Raw genomic sequence first — 14,263 nt, forward strand, 5'->3', positions numbered from 1 at the left:
CAAAGTTATTTCTAAGTGTTGGTGTAATTAAGGTACTTTACCTTGGCTATTTCTCACTAGGTCCTAATTACACTTCAATTAAGCTTACTTAGGGAACTACGTAGGAGTTGTTGGAACATCTCCATTTTAGGTGGACTTATTATGTTATTGTTGCTACTTTATGCAGTGGATCCACCTTTAGTGCCTTTATCACATTATAACTTCCACCTTTTGTGGTTGCACTTTTCCACCTTTGGTGGGTGATCCACCTTTAGTAGTGTTATCACACTATCACTTTTCCACTTTAGGTGGAATAATAAATTTTTTATTTTCATCTTGTGTCATAATATTATGACACTTGTCACAATCTTATGCACTCTTATGTTCTCACCTTGGCTATATAACCAGGGGGTCTCCCATGTAATAATCAATCCAATCAATCCATTTTATATTGTATCATTTACAAGAATACAATTTATTTTTGTCACATTATAATTCTCTTATCGTTGTGCTTTCCATTAGGCCTCTATATACTAGGAGGTTGCCTTCATAGCCAATTCTTACATGGTATCAGAGTTGATAGAGTGCCATTGGTTTGCCACTAGAGAGTTTTTTTGAGCAATTTTGGAGTTTTGGATTCATGTTTTTTTTTGCTGCGGGTCGAAATAGGAGCTTGTTGGATAAACCTGAGGCTACAGTTGGATTGAATAGGTTTGAGAAAGTCAGAATCACATTTTGCTTCATCTCAATTTTACTTCAGAGGCCAAATCAAAAGCCATTTGAAGTTTGGATGTGCGATGATGATTCATACATCATAATTATGCATACAATTTTAAAACAATGATATCTCAGTCATCCAAACTCCTTTTTTTGAGCAATTGTTTTTTATTTTGGATAAAATTTCATGCTCTTCACAATGGTGCATGAGATTTTTTATTTTTGTACTTGGATTATTTAAAAAATTGCAAAATCCTTATTTTTGCAACTCTTGGGGAATTGTTAGAGCTCATATGGACTCCTTTTCATGTGCATTTTTTTTTTAAATGCATATTTTTTTCTATATTTTATAGTGGTGCTATCACTTTGTATTCACCATGATCAAAAATTTCACTTTCAAAACATAGTCTTATTTGGCCTATTTTTAGCAATTGCAAAGCTTGGATCCCAGTTTGGTATTTTGCATTAGTGATTTGAGTTTGATATAGCTTGATTGAGGTCATTGTAAACAATGAAATCAAAAGTCCACTTTGCTTTGTTTTGCAAGTGGCCATTGCAATGACACTGATAAGTATAAAGTGCCAAATCATCATTTTTTTTTTTTTTTTTTTGGGGGGAGTGGTTCTTTGATTGAGTGAATTTGGGAGGTGTGTTGTGTGCTTTGTGTCTTTCTCCTCTCTCTTGTACTCTTTTGATTTTCAGTTATGGGTTCTCCTAAATTTTCACTTTTAACTCCACATAATTATGCAACTTGGAAAGTTAATGCAAGGAGTAAACTAATGGAAAAAGACCCAAGTCATTATGTTGATGGAACTATTTTAGAACTATCATATCTTAATACAGATGTTAATTTGAAAATGGAATGGCTCATCAAAATTTATATGGCTCTTTGGACATTGAGAAAGTGTATATTATCAGATCTTATCTTTCATATTGAAAAGTGTCAGACAATCAAGGAATCTTGGAATAAAATTGGTCAATTGTATGTTCAATTTGATGATATTAGAGGATACACACTTGAAAGTGATCTCCTAAGGTTGAATCTTAAGGATTTTAATACAAACTAAGATTATGTCACTAGAGAAAATGAGCCAAGAGCACAACTCAAGGATTGTGGCATTGAAAAGAAGGATGCATAGTTGGTCTTCAATTTGTTGGGGAAGCTTCCTTCCGAGTATGCAACTTTTGTTTCTAGCTTCCAAACCCATTGGTTGACAATGGGTAGTGCCTACACTACACCATCATTTGATTCAATCATAGTTTTGTTAATGCTTGAACAAGCAAAGTTGAACACAATGAGTATTCTCAATTCGTCCAAGTCACGTGATTTGGTGGCCAATCAAGGAAATCAAGGAAATCAAGGAAAATGTTCCAATAAGAAGCATAAGCAATCAAACCCAATTCCATAGAAGGATAGAGCACAATCTTCCTCTCCTCGACAAATAACTTCTACATCCTCTCCTAAGTAGAATTCATCTAAGAAGGAGAAGCTTACTTGTGCATATTGCAAGAAGCTAGGACGTGATGAACAACATTTTTATGAGAAGGATATTGATGAATTGAAGCATCTTCTTGAGAAGAATAGAGTTAGTTTTCCTTCTAGAATGTCTACTTCAAATTCTTCTTCCAAATAACAAGAATTTCATAAGGGAAAAAGCCACACTTTTGGGACAAGTAAAGGACAAGCTCTTTTTTCCACTATGAGATGTGATTTAGGGAGATGAATTCTAGACTTGGGAGCTTCTCATCATATGGAATCTTCACAATCTATGTTATCTTCATTTGATCCTTGCAACATGTCACTAATTTTGATGGGCAATCATACATATATGAATATAATTGGGAAAGGATCTATTGTTATTGGGGATGACACCTTCTACGATGTGTTGTGTGTACCTCACTTGACAGAAAATTTCCCTTCCATCTATCAAATCACTCATGGTGCAACAAGGAAGACTATGGATTTCACTTTGATTCACTTATCATCAGAGACTTGGATAGTATAGCCATCATTACTACTAGGTTGGCGGATCATGCATCTTGATTATACTCCTTTTCAGACTTTGTTCATATTAATGAATTTGATTCTCTTGATGATGATCACACTTCTAGTGTGGATTTCGATATCGAGGAGAAATTTGGTTACTTGAACTTGGGTCTTCTCATATGTGATCTAATTCTTGAGCCTTTTATTTCATCCCCTCATATTGACATCTCATCTATTTTTGAACCTGATGATGCTTGTGTTGCTATAATTTTGACTTCTTGTGATTTAGTGCAGCAGGATATACATTGTCTTCCAGATGCAATTCCTTGGGATGATTACATGACAGACATTGCAGGTTTGTTTGTTGAGTCCTACAATGTAGATTTGGGAGACATCATTGATGATATTCAACATATCTTTGATGAAGGCTATCCATCTTCAGTTGCTGTGAGGGAGCACTTTTACCCTCTTGTTCATTCTCTACATGATCATTCTTTTCGAGTTTGATGTGATTGTGGATACTTATGTACAATATTTGGAGGATGTTTCTTTATATTTATACGAGACACTTGAGCCTTTGGATAATGTTCTACATTCATCTTCACTAGATCTTTTATTTTCCTTTTCAATAGTGTGACCTAGTACACCCAATTTAGAGGAGGCAACTCTAGCATCGACATGGGAATACTTGAGCTACTTTTAGAGACTCCATACATATTGAGTTTTCTTCCTACATCTTCCTTTCTAGATTGAGGAGATTTCATACATACACCTTTGTTTTTGTTTCTTCCTAAGGGGAGGAAAGTTGTTGATGTTCATGGAGCATCTTCTATATCCAACTTGGAGCATCTGCCATTGATGCACATTCTACATCGAGGGGGGGTTACTTGGTCTCTTTTCTTCTCACTTTTGGGGAGACTTTTTCCTTGCATTGGGGTTACTTGGTCTCTTTTCTTCTCTCTTTTGGGGGAGAGCTTTTCCCATTGGATTTTCTCTATTTCTTCATTTGTGAGATATTGCATTTGGATTGTTCATGGTTACCTAACATGGCCTAGTAGTTGGGACACATCTTGACTTATTGAGCATTTATGTACATTCTCCCTAACTTGCACTTAAGGGGGGGGGGGGGTGTTAGTGTAATTAAGGTATTTTACCTTGGCTATTTCTCACCTAGGTCCTAATTACTTAAGCTTACTTGGGGAACTACATAGGAGTTGTTGGAGCATCTCCACTTTAGGTGGACTTATTATGTTACCATTTCCACTTTATGTGGTGGCTCCACCTTTAGTGCCTATATCACGTTATCATATCCACCTTTGGTGGGTGATCTACCTTTAGTGGTTTTATCATACTATCACTTTTCCAGTTTAGGTGGGATGATAGCTTTTCACTTTTTGTCTCATGTCATAAGATTATGACACTTATCATGATCGTATGCACTCGTATGTTCTCACATTGGATATATAATCAAGGGGTCTCCTATGCAATAATAAATCTAGTTGATCCATTTTATATTGCATCATTGATGAGAATACAGTTTATTCTTGTCACATTATTTGTCTCTTGTTATTGTGATTTCCAATAGGCCTCTAGATCTTGGGTGGTTACTTTCATAGCCAGCTCTTACACTAAGTATAGGGCGACACAAAATGTTCAAGTGAAAACATCAAGACCAGATGTCAAAATGTAAAGGATGACACTTGCAATCCAAGCTTTTTTGAGATATTTTGGTGGAACTAAGGAGTTGGGCACCCTAGTCCTCCCAAAATCAACTCTTCAAAAGGGAAACATGCGTGTCAAGGTTTGTGATATGGGATTTGGTCCTAATTTTGGTATTTGACAATGAATTCAGTATGGGACAATGATGAAGTTTTAGAGGTAGAATGGAGCATAAATGGGCTTAAAATGATCTAGGAGAAATCATGCTAAGATATGTGCCAAAAAGAGTGTAAAATTATTAAGGTACACAATTTATGACACCACTGAACCATGACAAGAAAGACTTTCATGAAGGATACAAGTGACTTTAACACACTGTCTTAAGGACAAGACAATTTTTTAGGCCTAAGGAGAATGTTAGCAAGATATAGAGGGTTGTGAGGCACGATATACATCATTTATATACATATATATCCATTATATACCACTAAAATAGCCTTAAAAAACCTTTAATATTCTTAAATAAGCTATACACTAGTGAAATAACATAGATGAAAAGGAAAATAGTGAACATAAGATAATTACTTGTGCTATCATGAAAGGTTACAATGGAAAAATGTTATGAATAGACATTAAGAAGCTATATAAATAAGGAAAAGTGAAAGATAAGAGTGTGGAATAATATGAATTAAATATATGTGAGAATAAGGAAGTGCGAAAGACATATGTGATATGTATGAATATATATTGATGAAGAATGGTGAATGAATTATACGACACACAAAACATTAAAGTATTTGAATATATAATGTTATGGAGGTATATGTGTGTGTGTAATTTATTATAAACTAGTTTATACTTATTGCATATATAAGTCCTCCCTTTTTATTACACCACACCAAGGTTGACTACAATAACATTTATTCCCACTTTATATCATTTCAAATACATTTGAATTCACATGCTTAAGATGAACAACTATTTTTGGGTGGGAAAATCCCCTTGGAGTAGTTATGACATTAAGTCCACTCATTAATGGTGACTTGGAACATGTAGGGAGGTTGGTGGGAGTGAACAATACAAAAAATACCTAAATTTTGAAAGTTTACGGGTGTGGAGTATGGTACACTTCGTAATCCATACAACTTGTTAGGGTTTTGAGACTAGGAGCATGACATGCTTCATGCTCAAATAAAATAGACAAGGATTTCACCAACTTTGAGAGGTATATGAAGGAGCTTTTCAAAAATAAAAGATCAAGGATACTAGATAATTTATCCCACAAGGATTGCAAATAAGAACAAGTCCAAACTTTTAAACTTGATACAATAATATGGTACAAAATATAAGGGATTGAGAGTTTGGATACTTAATAATTCATGGTAAAAGTGCCATATTAGAGGTATTTTTACATCTTTGCCTCTAAAATAGTATATGAAGGAAAATTTTAGAAGTTGGGGATCAAGGATATCATGGAAATCATGCCGCAAAGGATGCCAGTAAAGGGATGATTAAAAATTTGACTTTGAAAGGTAATTTGGTATAAGGTATCAAGGGAGTTGAGGGCTTGAGGAAATGGATGTTAGTAGGGAAAAGTGTGAAACTCTTACAAGGACAAGAAAAAGAGAAGAGGTGGGGGGAAGGGATGTGAGGAAGAAAAAATCTACCATTAAGCATAATCCTTAGATATTGAAACATAAAAACTCCAAACTTAGAGTTATTTCGACCCTTGTAACTTTTGATACATGATAAGTACACGAGGGAGGATGCAAAATATCACTTGGGAAAATTTGAAGAAAGGATCTTATATTGATTATTTATGATGGGAAGAAATAAGGCTTGGTTGCATAAAGGGGTCGGGACTCGAGCAAAATTTGGCACTATTAGATTGACTCGTAACAGTTACATAACCCTATGAGATTGAATCATGTATTTGAGCTTATAAAAAACTACAATGCGGAAATCAAAGAAATAGCACAAGATTACATAAGATATACCTCTAGAAAAACCCTCACAAGGGAAAACCCAACCTCCAAAAACATCCACAATGTATAATTTATCAATAAAATTCTATATTACGCTTGTAAAGTATTCATGAATGCTTCTAAAACATCACTCTCATCCAACACATCCTCCATATGCTCAAACATAATAGGTAACCATAAAACTATACATGCCATGCCATGCTTCACATAAGCACTATTTAAGAAAGCTTAGTACAAATGCCAACCAAATGTAATCACTAAACATATGTTTATTTTTATAGTATCACTAACATGAAACTCCTAATTAGCATTAACGAAACCATGTCTAAAAACCACGAGAGCACAAAACCATTGACCCCAATATTTTTTTCCTATATTAATTTTTTTCAATATAAAATATTTTTTCAATGTGCAACCCACATAAAAAATATTTAACCAATATCACATATAAGTTTGCAAGTTCCCATATGGTAAAAGGAGAAAATGATCTAAAATTGATGAATATAATATAATGAACTGTAAAAATGCACCAAAAGAATATAAGCATGAATAACAACTACAAAGAAGGGTTAGTGAGGATCTATTGTAAAAGGAGGAGGAGAAACCAATATATGAAAAAGTGAAAGCAATTGAAAATAAAAGGTCAAATTTAAAGATAAAATTCGAGAAGGTGAGTAAGAGAGGGTTAAAGTTTTGGGAAATATTTTAAATTTTAAAAGTAATAACCTACACGACTTAAAAAATCGAGGAGATTTATGTAGAAAGGGCTCACTGAGTAGGGATTAAAAAAGTACAACTGGAGAATGGGTTAGCTTAAGAAAAGAGCTTAAAGGTATGAAAGTGTGTTAGGTTCATAAAATGTAGATTAAAAATTAATATTTATTTATAAGCTTGATTACCTACTCTTTTTCTCTATAGAATTTAAAGGTAAAACAATAACATATTTAATATTGTAAAAAAAAAAATAAAAAATAAAAAATTAGGAGTTGAGGATGTGATTAAACTACAAATAGAAACTAAAACACATAAAAGAAAAAAGGGAAAGTGAGCATGTGTATGTAATGACCAATGTAAATGTCGATGACACTATGACGGTCGAGTTTTGTTCTCCACATTATGACATCAAGTCATCAAGGACAAGATTGTAGTTGATGACGTCCAATTTTGTTCTCTTATCCACATACGATGTCTAGTCTTGTTCAAGGTTGGGTGTGATCCTGTTTGTTTAGGCATGCTAACATCTTGTATGAGCTTTCTCTATAATTATCTAATACAAACCAATAATCATAGATGATTCAACTACACTTGTACATTCACTTAGAATACTTATTTTCGACCAAAATGGTGATTAAGGCACATTTGAGGATTTGCCTCAATGAAATATTCATATTAGTTTACTAGTTGATTGAAAATACACTCTAGATATATGCATTTAAACCCTAGGTGTAGGGTGTGAGTTGATACAAAAAAGATGATACAATAATGGAGGTCATTATGTGGCCACTCCTTTGATGTTGTAGATCTTCAAATGTATGCTTTAGGTGGACATTTCTTTGTGTTCATTTTCTATTAGAGCTTGTTAATAAATAAAAACTTTCTTACCACAAAAAGTGAATTAAGATCTTTGTGCGAAAAGAATGCATTTTAAGTTTATTAGATAAATATACGATTAAAAATAATTAAAAAATATTTGAATGTAATAAATTTTTATTAATATGAACCAAAACTGAATCCTTTTGATGAAGTTGAATCATTTGGATTATAGCATCAAGGAGGCTCTAAATATTGTCAATCTTGACAACTAGGAAAACTTAAATAGAAGACTTGCATTAATGAATCCCATGCATTTAAGTGTCTCTCTCAATACCATTGCCAATGTCACACTAAGGTTTTGATTGAAGAATAAAGTTATCACTTAAAGAAGGGCCCAAGTACTAAAGTGTTTTTAGTGACTCAAGAAATAAAAGCGGGGGAAAGAGAACGCGTTCAAAGGAGATAATCGATTTTTCCTATCTTTGTATAAGAAGTCGCGTATTTTTTTTGGATTTTTTGAGCATATTATTATTCGTGCTCTTTGGTTTTGGGTGAAGGAAAGACAGAGGAGGAAAATCAACACTAATAATATCAAGATTACAGAGCAAGACACGGATTTCTGAGTCAGGCGGGGAGCTACAAATTGCGAGGGAAATAACTTTTAACAGAACGCAAAGGCTTTGATTTTGTCTACGCTGTTTGGAACTTCTTTTTCGCTGGAGAATAATGCGTGTCCTACTTATTTTGGCTATGGCTTAGGGTTTTTGTGGCATTCAAGGGTTTTGAGGTAAAGGGTTCCAGTCGAGGAAACCGATTACTTCGGCTACAGGTCCGCGCGTTTTTTTTAAGCGAAGTAGAAAAAAGAGCAAGTGCCATGGCGGAAAAGCTTTTGGACCTCTCGCAGCCCATTGACGTTCCTCTTCTTGATGCTACTGTTGCGGCTTTTTACGGTACTGGATCCAAAGAAGAGGTGAGATTTCGTTACTTATGGAAAAAACCGCTGTTTCTCCTTTTTCGTTAAATGAAAAAGTTGTAATTTCTACTTGTGCAAACTTTGTTTTTATGTTTTCTGGAAAAGTAACGAAGCGAAATAGCAATATGTTAGAAAGAGAAAAACACTAAACCATGTATGCTATCAACGTACTTGTTCTTTTTCTCTCAGTTTTTTTTGTTTTTGTTTTATGTTTGATTGATTTTGTTTTGGGTCTGCGAGTGCAATGTCGTGTATTTCATGGTTTTCACGGACAATGTTGTTGTGGCATTGCTTTTTTAATTCGGTTTGGCAACACTAACATGCTTTTCGATTTGCGGGAAAGTTGTAGGGTTTTTGATGTATAAACCTTAGTGAGGGTTTTTGACGCAGGTGAGTTGACACATCTTTTGATGCCGTTATTTTTGATTATCATAAATGTACTATGATATCACTGTGGCCAGAGTAAATGATGGGTGCTTGTGCTGCACTATCATCTGTATTCATCTTGGTACAAAATGAAAGCCCGTGCAATGCAATGGTTGAAGGTTTTTTTTAAAATGCATTGCTTGTGATATGTTAGTGGGACATACTTGCCGAAACATGTTAATTTGCATAGCCACAGCAAGCTTGAGATTGCGACATACACAGGTTCGGCTTTGTTAATGAAAATATTGCAACTATGTGGTAGTTTTTGATTGTTAAATTCCTATCGCCTGGTAATCTTGCACATAGATGTTGTGACCCAGGTTATTTTTTTACATCATACGTACAATCTGTACGCAACTTAGCCTTTGGGGCTGGTTGGATACAAGTAGCTATTCTATTTGACTCTTAACATGCCTATTGAGGATTTGAACTTAGGAGTCCACTAGAGAAGTCCTCATGATTCTACACTTAAGATTATCTCATTAGACAACTATTTGTTAAGTTTTACAGTAAATGAATTGTGCGATACTGGGTTTACTCCGTTGGAAACAACAAATTGTTGCATGCCAGCAACTCTAGTTTAACTTGCATGGCACAATTTCTGTTGATAGGATTTGAGTCCAGTTATGGGATTTTACATGTTTGTGGAATGGGGCTTTTAACATAGTAGCCCTCAGGATTTAGATTACTTTCCTTGTTTTCATGTTTTATGGAAGCGAAAAGATTCTGGTGGATGAGGGTATGCATTATACCTGGAAGAGTTTATCAATATGCATGAATTCAATAGCTTAAGTCTTGTAGAGAAATCAAGGAAGGTCACTTCCAAGCATATTTAAACACAAAAAAGCTTCATTTAATCTCGAATATGAAACTTAGAAGAAGAACAATCAGTAAGCAATAATTTCCATATATTTATAATAATAAAGAATGTATATGCGACAACTGATAGTGATTATGTGTTTAGTATCATGAATTTATGGATTCCGATTATAGACATAGAGACTGCATAATTTTTGGTTGTAGAATGAGACACTAAGACAATGAAAAAAATCTTTGGTTGTATGACTGTTTGTATTTCTTGATAAAATCATGAAATTTGAATTTCGCATTATCATAGATGCACGATGATACCACAATTGCAAAAGTAGGGAAAGGAACACAAAAGCCATTTATTTGGAATGAGCTAGAATTTAAATTTCCATTTTTTATCCTTTCCAATGGGTGATGTAGATTGTTCAATGTAGAAATAATATAATTGCAATGATTTTTATTAGGTAATTTAAGTTTTCTAATTCCAATAGATAATGTTATGTGTAGAGATTATGATATTGAAAGAAACTCATGGTAATAGTCTGCAAAAATGCTTTCTTTCAAAAGTAGTCTTTTTTCTAGGTGATTAGTGCGTGAGTATCAGCTATGCTTGTCTTTGTGATGCAAGACAAAATCAAATAGTTAGGAACTATATAAATTCAAGAAAGTGCTGTTTTTTTTCTTTATGATATCCTTAATTGGGCACTTCTCCAAGTTCCTATCTGTCTTTCTGCAAGAGATTTTAGGAGAGCTATTCAAAAGATATGCACTAGCAAAGCAGCTGATTATCAGGATCCTTAAGCTGGATTTCTCAAAGATGGTGAGGAGGTTTTCTATGGCAGAGCTATTTGATAAGATTGTTTTCTCTGAGTTCTCCCCATATTTATCACAGCTTATCCTTTCTTGGGATACTTCTTACTTCCAGCCATAATAACTACAGGAGTATCATGGTTAGAAATACATTTTAGAAGGCTTTTTGTTGTAATGCTTAACATGAAGCTCTCTGAGAACATGGAGAGTGGTGATTTCAGAATAAAGGGACAAGTAAGATCTCTAGAGTATCTACCATATTTTATTCTTGGGCTAATATTGAGTTGGCTATTCAACATTGTTCCAATTTTTTCTTTTGTTGTGTGGACTTTATGGTATTGAAGGTCCTTTAGATGGTTATCATTCAACTTTGGACTCACTATGGATGCTATTTATAGAATATAGTTTACAAATTGCAGTCTGTAGAGATCCCTAATAACTTACTCCTATTTAGTTGTCTCTTCTATTGGCTTATCTTTTACCCATAAGCCTCGCTCACAATTATGTCTTTATAAGGGGTATGGACCACTTTTTGTTGTGGATAGTAATTGTGGTTAGAATTTTTTTTTAAGGACATCCCTTCAAAGTTGTGCCTCTTTAAAGCAGCATTTAAATTCACAATTCTTTATGGGTCAGAGGTTTGGGCCCTAATCTGGATTGTAGTGAGGAAAAGTATTGAGAGGGTTTAGACTGTCATGCTTCAGTGTGTGATCAGTTGTAAAAAGATGGTTCTCTGGTGTATCGTCCATATCGATCTTGATTCTTAGTTGCTTGGCCATGAGAGTATTACAAACTCATCTTTACGTGATTAAGCCCCTCTTTCAGAGAGATTCCCATTTTGTTCTTTTCTTCTCAAATTTAACTGCCTAGGCATGAACATAATTGGTATGCTGATTCTAGTTTGCTTTCTTTTGATTGATTTCCTCTCTGTAGATGCTTTGTGGTTGCATCTCTATTGATTGATGTCCCCTCTATAGATTTGTCTCGGATGCATCCGTGTCTTTTCTTCCCTCAAGGAAAGTTATCAGTAGAGCTGTTGAAGAGGACTTATGACGACATTACATGTAGTGCAATTGTACCTCTGCTCTGCAGCCTTTCAACCTAAAAATGGTCTTCAATGCTAAGCATTTCTTACATATCATTGATGGCACCTTAGAATCTTGTCCCATCAGTAATGAGTTTAGATGGTCATCGTATTCTATGCTGTGAGACGACATTATGTCTCTGTTCCTTGCAGGAAGTGGATAGTGAAGATTATGCTGTTGTTTCTTTTGGTTGTAGCTGTGTTGCTGACATGTGACAATATGTTTTTTCAACCTTTGCTTCACATATTGATATAACTCAGCTTCATTGCTCCATTGGCTTTTTTTCCTTTGGTTAATTTAAATTATTCTTAGATATTGTATTCCATGGTTTTAACCATTTTCTTTTTACCTTATCTTGTTTTGTTTATTTCTTTTTGTGTTGAATTACTTAACATAGCCTCTATATGTAATAACAGATTATAATTTTTCTCTTTCTTTCTTACAATACAGACATTTAAAAGGGTTAAAGAAAGAAGAAAAGCTAATGGCATGTATATTTGTCATATAATGTATAATGTTTTTCAATTTTTTTTCATTAATATCATGTGATTGTTTTAAGCGCATCTCATGTATTATTCTTTTTTTGTTTGACAGAGAGCAGCAGCAGAGCGTATATTGCGAGAGCTACAAAATAATCCAGATACATGGCTTCAAGTTGTTAGTATTTTACAAAATTCACAAAATCTGAACACAAAGTTCTTTGCGCTTCAGGTAGTCTCCTCTTAACAATTTTTTTGACATCTTTCTGTGTCTCCGGACTGATGATTGCTTATTCTGTATAAACAATGGGAATTGAATCCTCCTGTTCTGATGACATGAAAAATGTTTTATGGGCTGTAAGTTGTTTAACATGAATCTATTAATGATTCTATGCATGATTGTACTGTGTTCGAAAATAATGCGATGAGAAGCTTTTGGATAATAAATCAGAAAAAAATATTTTCAATTCTTTGTTCCAAAATATTGCAACTCTTTTAGTTTTTCACATGTACTGTAAGCTTATGGCATACTGTATGTTAGAAAAATGCAGAGAGTTTGAGGATCTTGTTTGTTGCTTTATTAATTTCTTTAAAGTTTTTGAAATTGTTTATACATAACCAGTGTTCCACGGGCGTTGGGGACGGGGGGACGCGTTTCCGGGACGGGGGGACCAAGGGCCTAAATTTGGGGACAATGGCGGGACGACGGCGGGGGGTGGCGGGGTGGTGGTGCTCATATACTTATACATATACATATAGTACTTGAAAAACTAGTTTTGAAAAGATGTATAATAGTATAACAATATAAGAATTAGATTTCAAATGAAACTATAGGAAATACCAAGATTACTTAGATTAGTAATACTAATTGCTAAATGCTAAATAAAATTTGACAAATGAAATTGTCAAATTGGAGATTTCTCATTTCTATCATATGAATATCGAAAAAGGAAAATGAAAATACGAATATCTGATGCCATTGCAAAGTCTATAATAATAAAGATGATTACATGATTCATCATTACAATGAGTAGCCAAATACAAATACGTGTAGCAATAGCATTACAAAAGAGACTAGAGTCAAAGACAAAATGACAAAACTCAAAATGTAGCTAATGGAGGCCTCTAATCATCTACGAACTCCTCCTCACTGGAACTGTTGGACTCCTGAAGATCAAAGGCCCTCAAGCTCACACCAACTAGCCCTGCAACTGAAGTGGTAGTATCATCCTCATCAATCTGTGAAGGCTCCTCTGGCTCTACATCCCATCATGCCGCTGGACTCTCTTTGTACACAAGTGTCTTGCGGTCCATGAGATGCAAAGCACTGTGTACAACCACAAGCTTCTCTGCTCTCTTAGAGGTAAGTCTGTTCCTCATAAGAGAGTGGATGAAGCTATATGTAGACTAGTTCCTCTCAGCAGCTGAAGAACTGGAAACCTGGGAAAGCAGACAAATGGCTAGAGTGGTGGTCAAAGATTTCAGGCCATGACAATTTCACCACAAAAGTGGGTCCTCGTGTGCCATAGTGTCTATATCCATCTTTGCCGCATTTGAATAACCTCTAAGAGTGCAAATCTTCCCCACTCAGTGCGCATTGTGCCGGCATCTCTGGAATCAAACATCTTCTCTATGCACCTAAAGAAACCCACCTTCACCTCATCATCCTGAATCGGTGTCAGTCTACCCGGTCTAGCCTTGTACCACTTAGGATTCAAGACAAAGGCAGCCATATGCAAAGGAGTGGTAAACTTGTCCCATCTACGCTGAATGATAGGCTGGATTTGCTCATTGTAGAATGCTAAAGAGGGGTCCTTCAC

General features: G+C 34.7%; 1 protein-coding gene across 1 annotated transcript in view; it reads left to right on the plus strand.

Moving 5' to 3' along the window:
• The first annotated feature begins 8,290 nt into the window (after positions 1-8,290).
• Positions 8,291-14,263, plus strand: part of LOC131052777 (protein EXPORTIN 1A) — a 52,937-nt gene continuing 46,964 nt past the window's right edge. The window contains exons 1-2 of the mRNA XM_057987386.2: positions 8,291-8,830; positions 12,559-12,675. Coding sequence (XP_057843369.1) covers positions 8,735-8,830; positions 12,559-12,675 — 213 coding nt within the window. The 5' untranslated portion in view covers positions 8,291-8,734. The remainder of the gene's footprint in view (positions 8,831-12,558; positions 12,676-14,263) is intronic.

Source organism: Cryptomeria japonica, chromosome 6 (assembly GCF_030272615.1).
Source record: "Cryptomeria japonica chromosome 6, Sugi_1.0, whole genome shotgun sequence".
Lineage (NCBI taxonomy): Eukaryota > Viridiplantae > Streptophyta > Pinopsida > Cupressales > Cupressaceae > Cryptomeria > Cryptomeria japonica.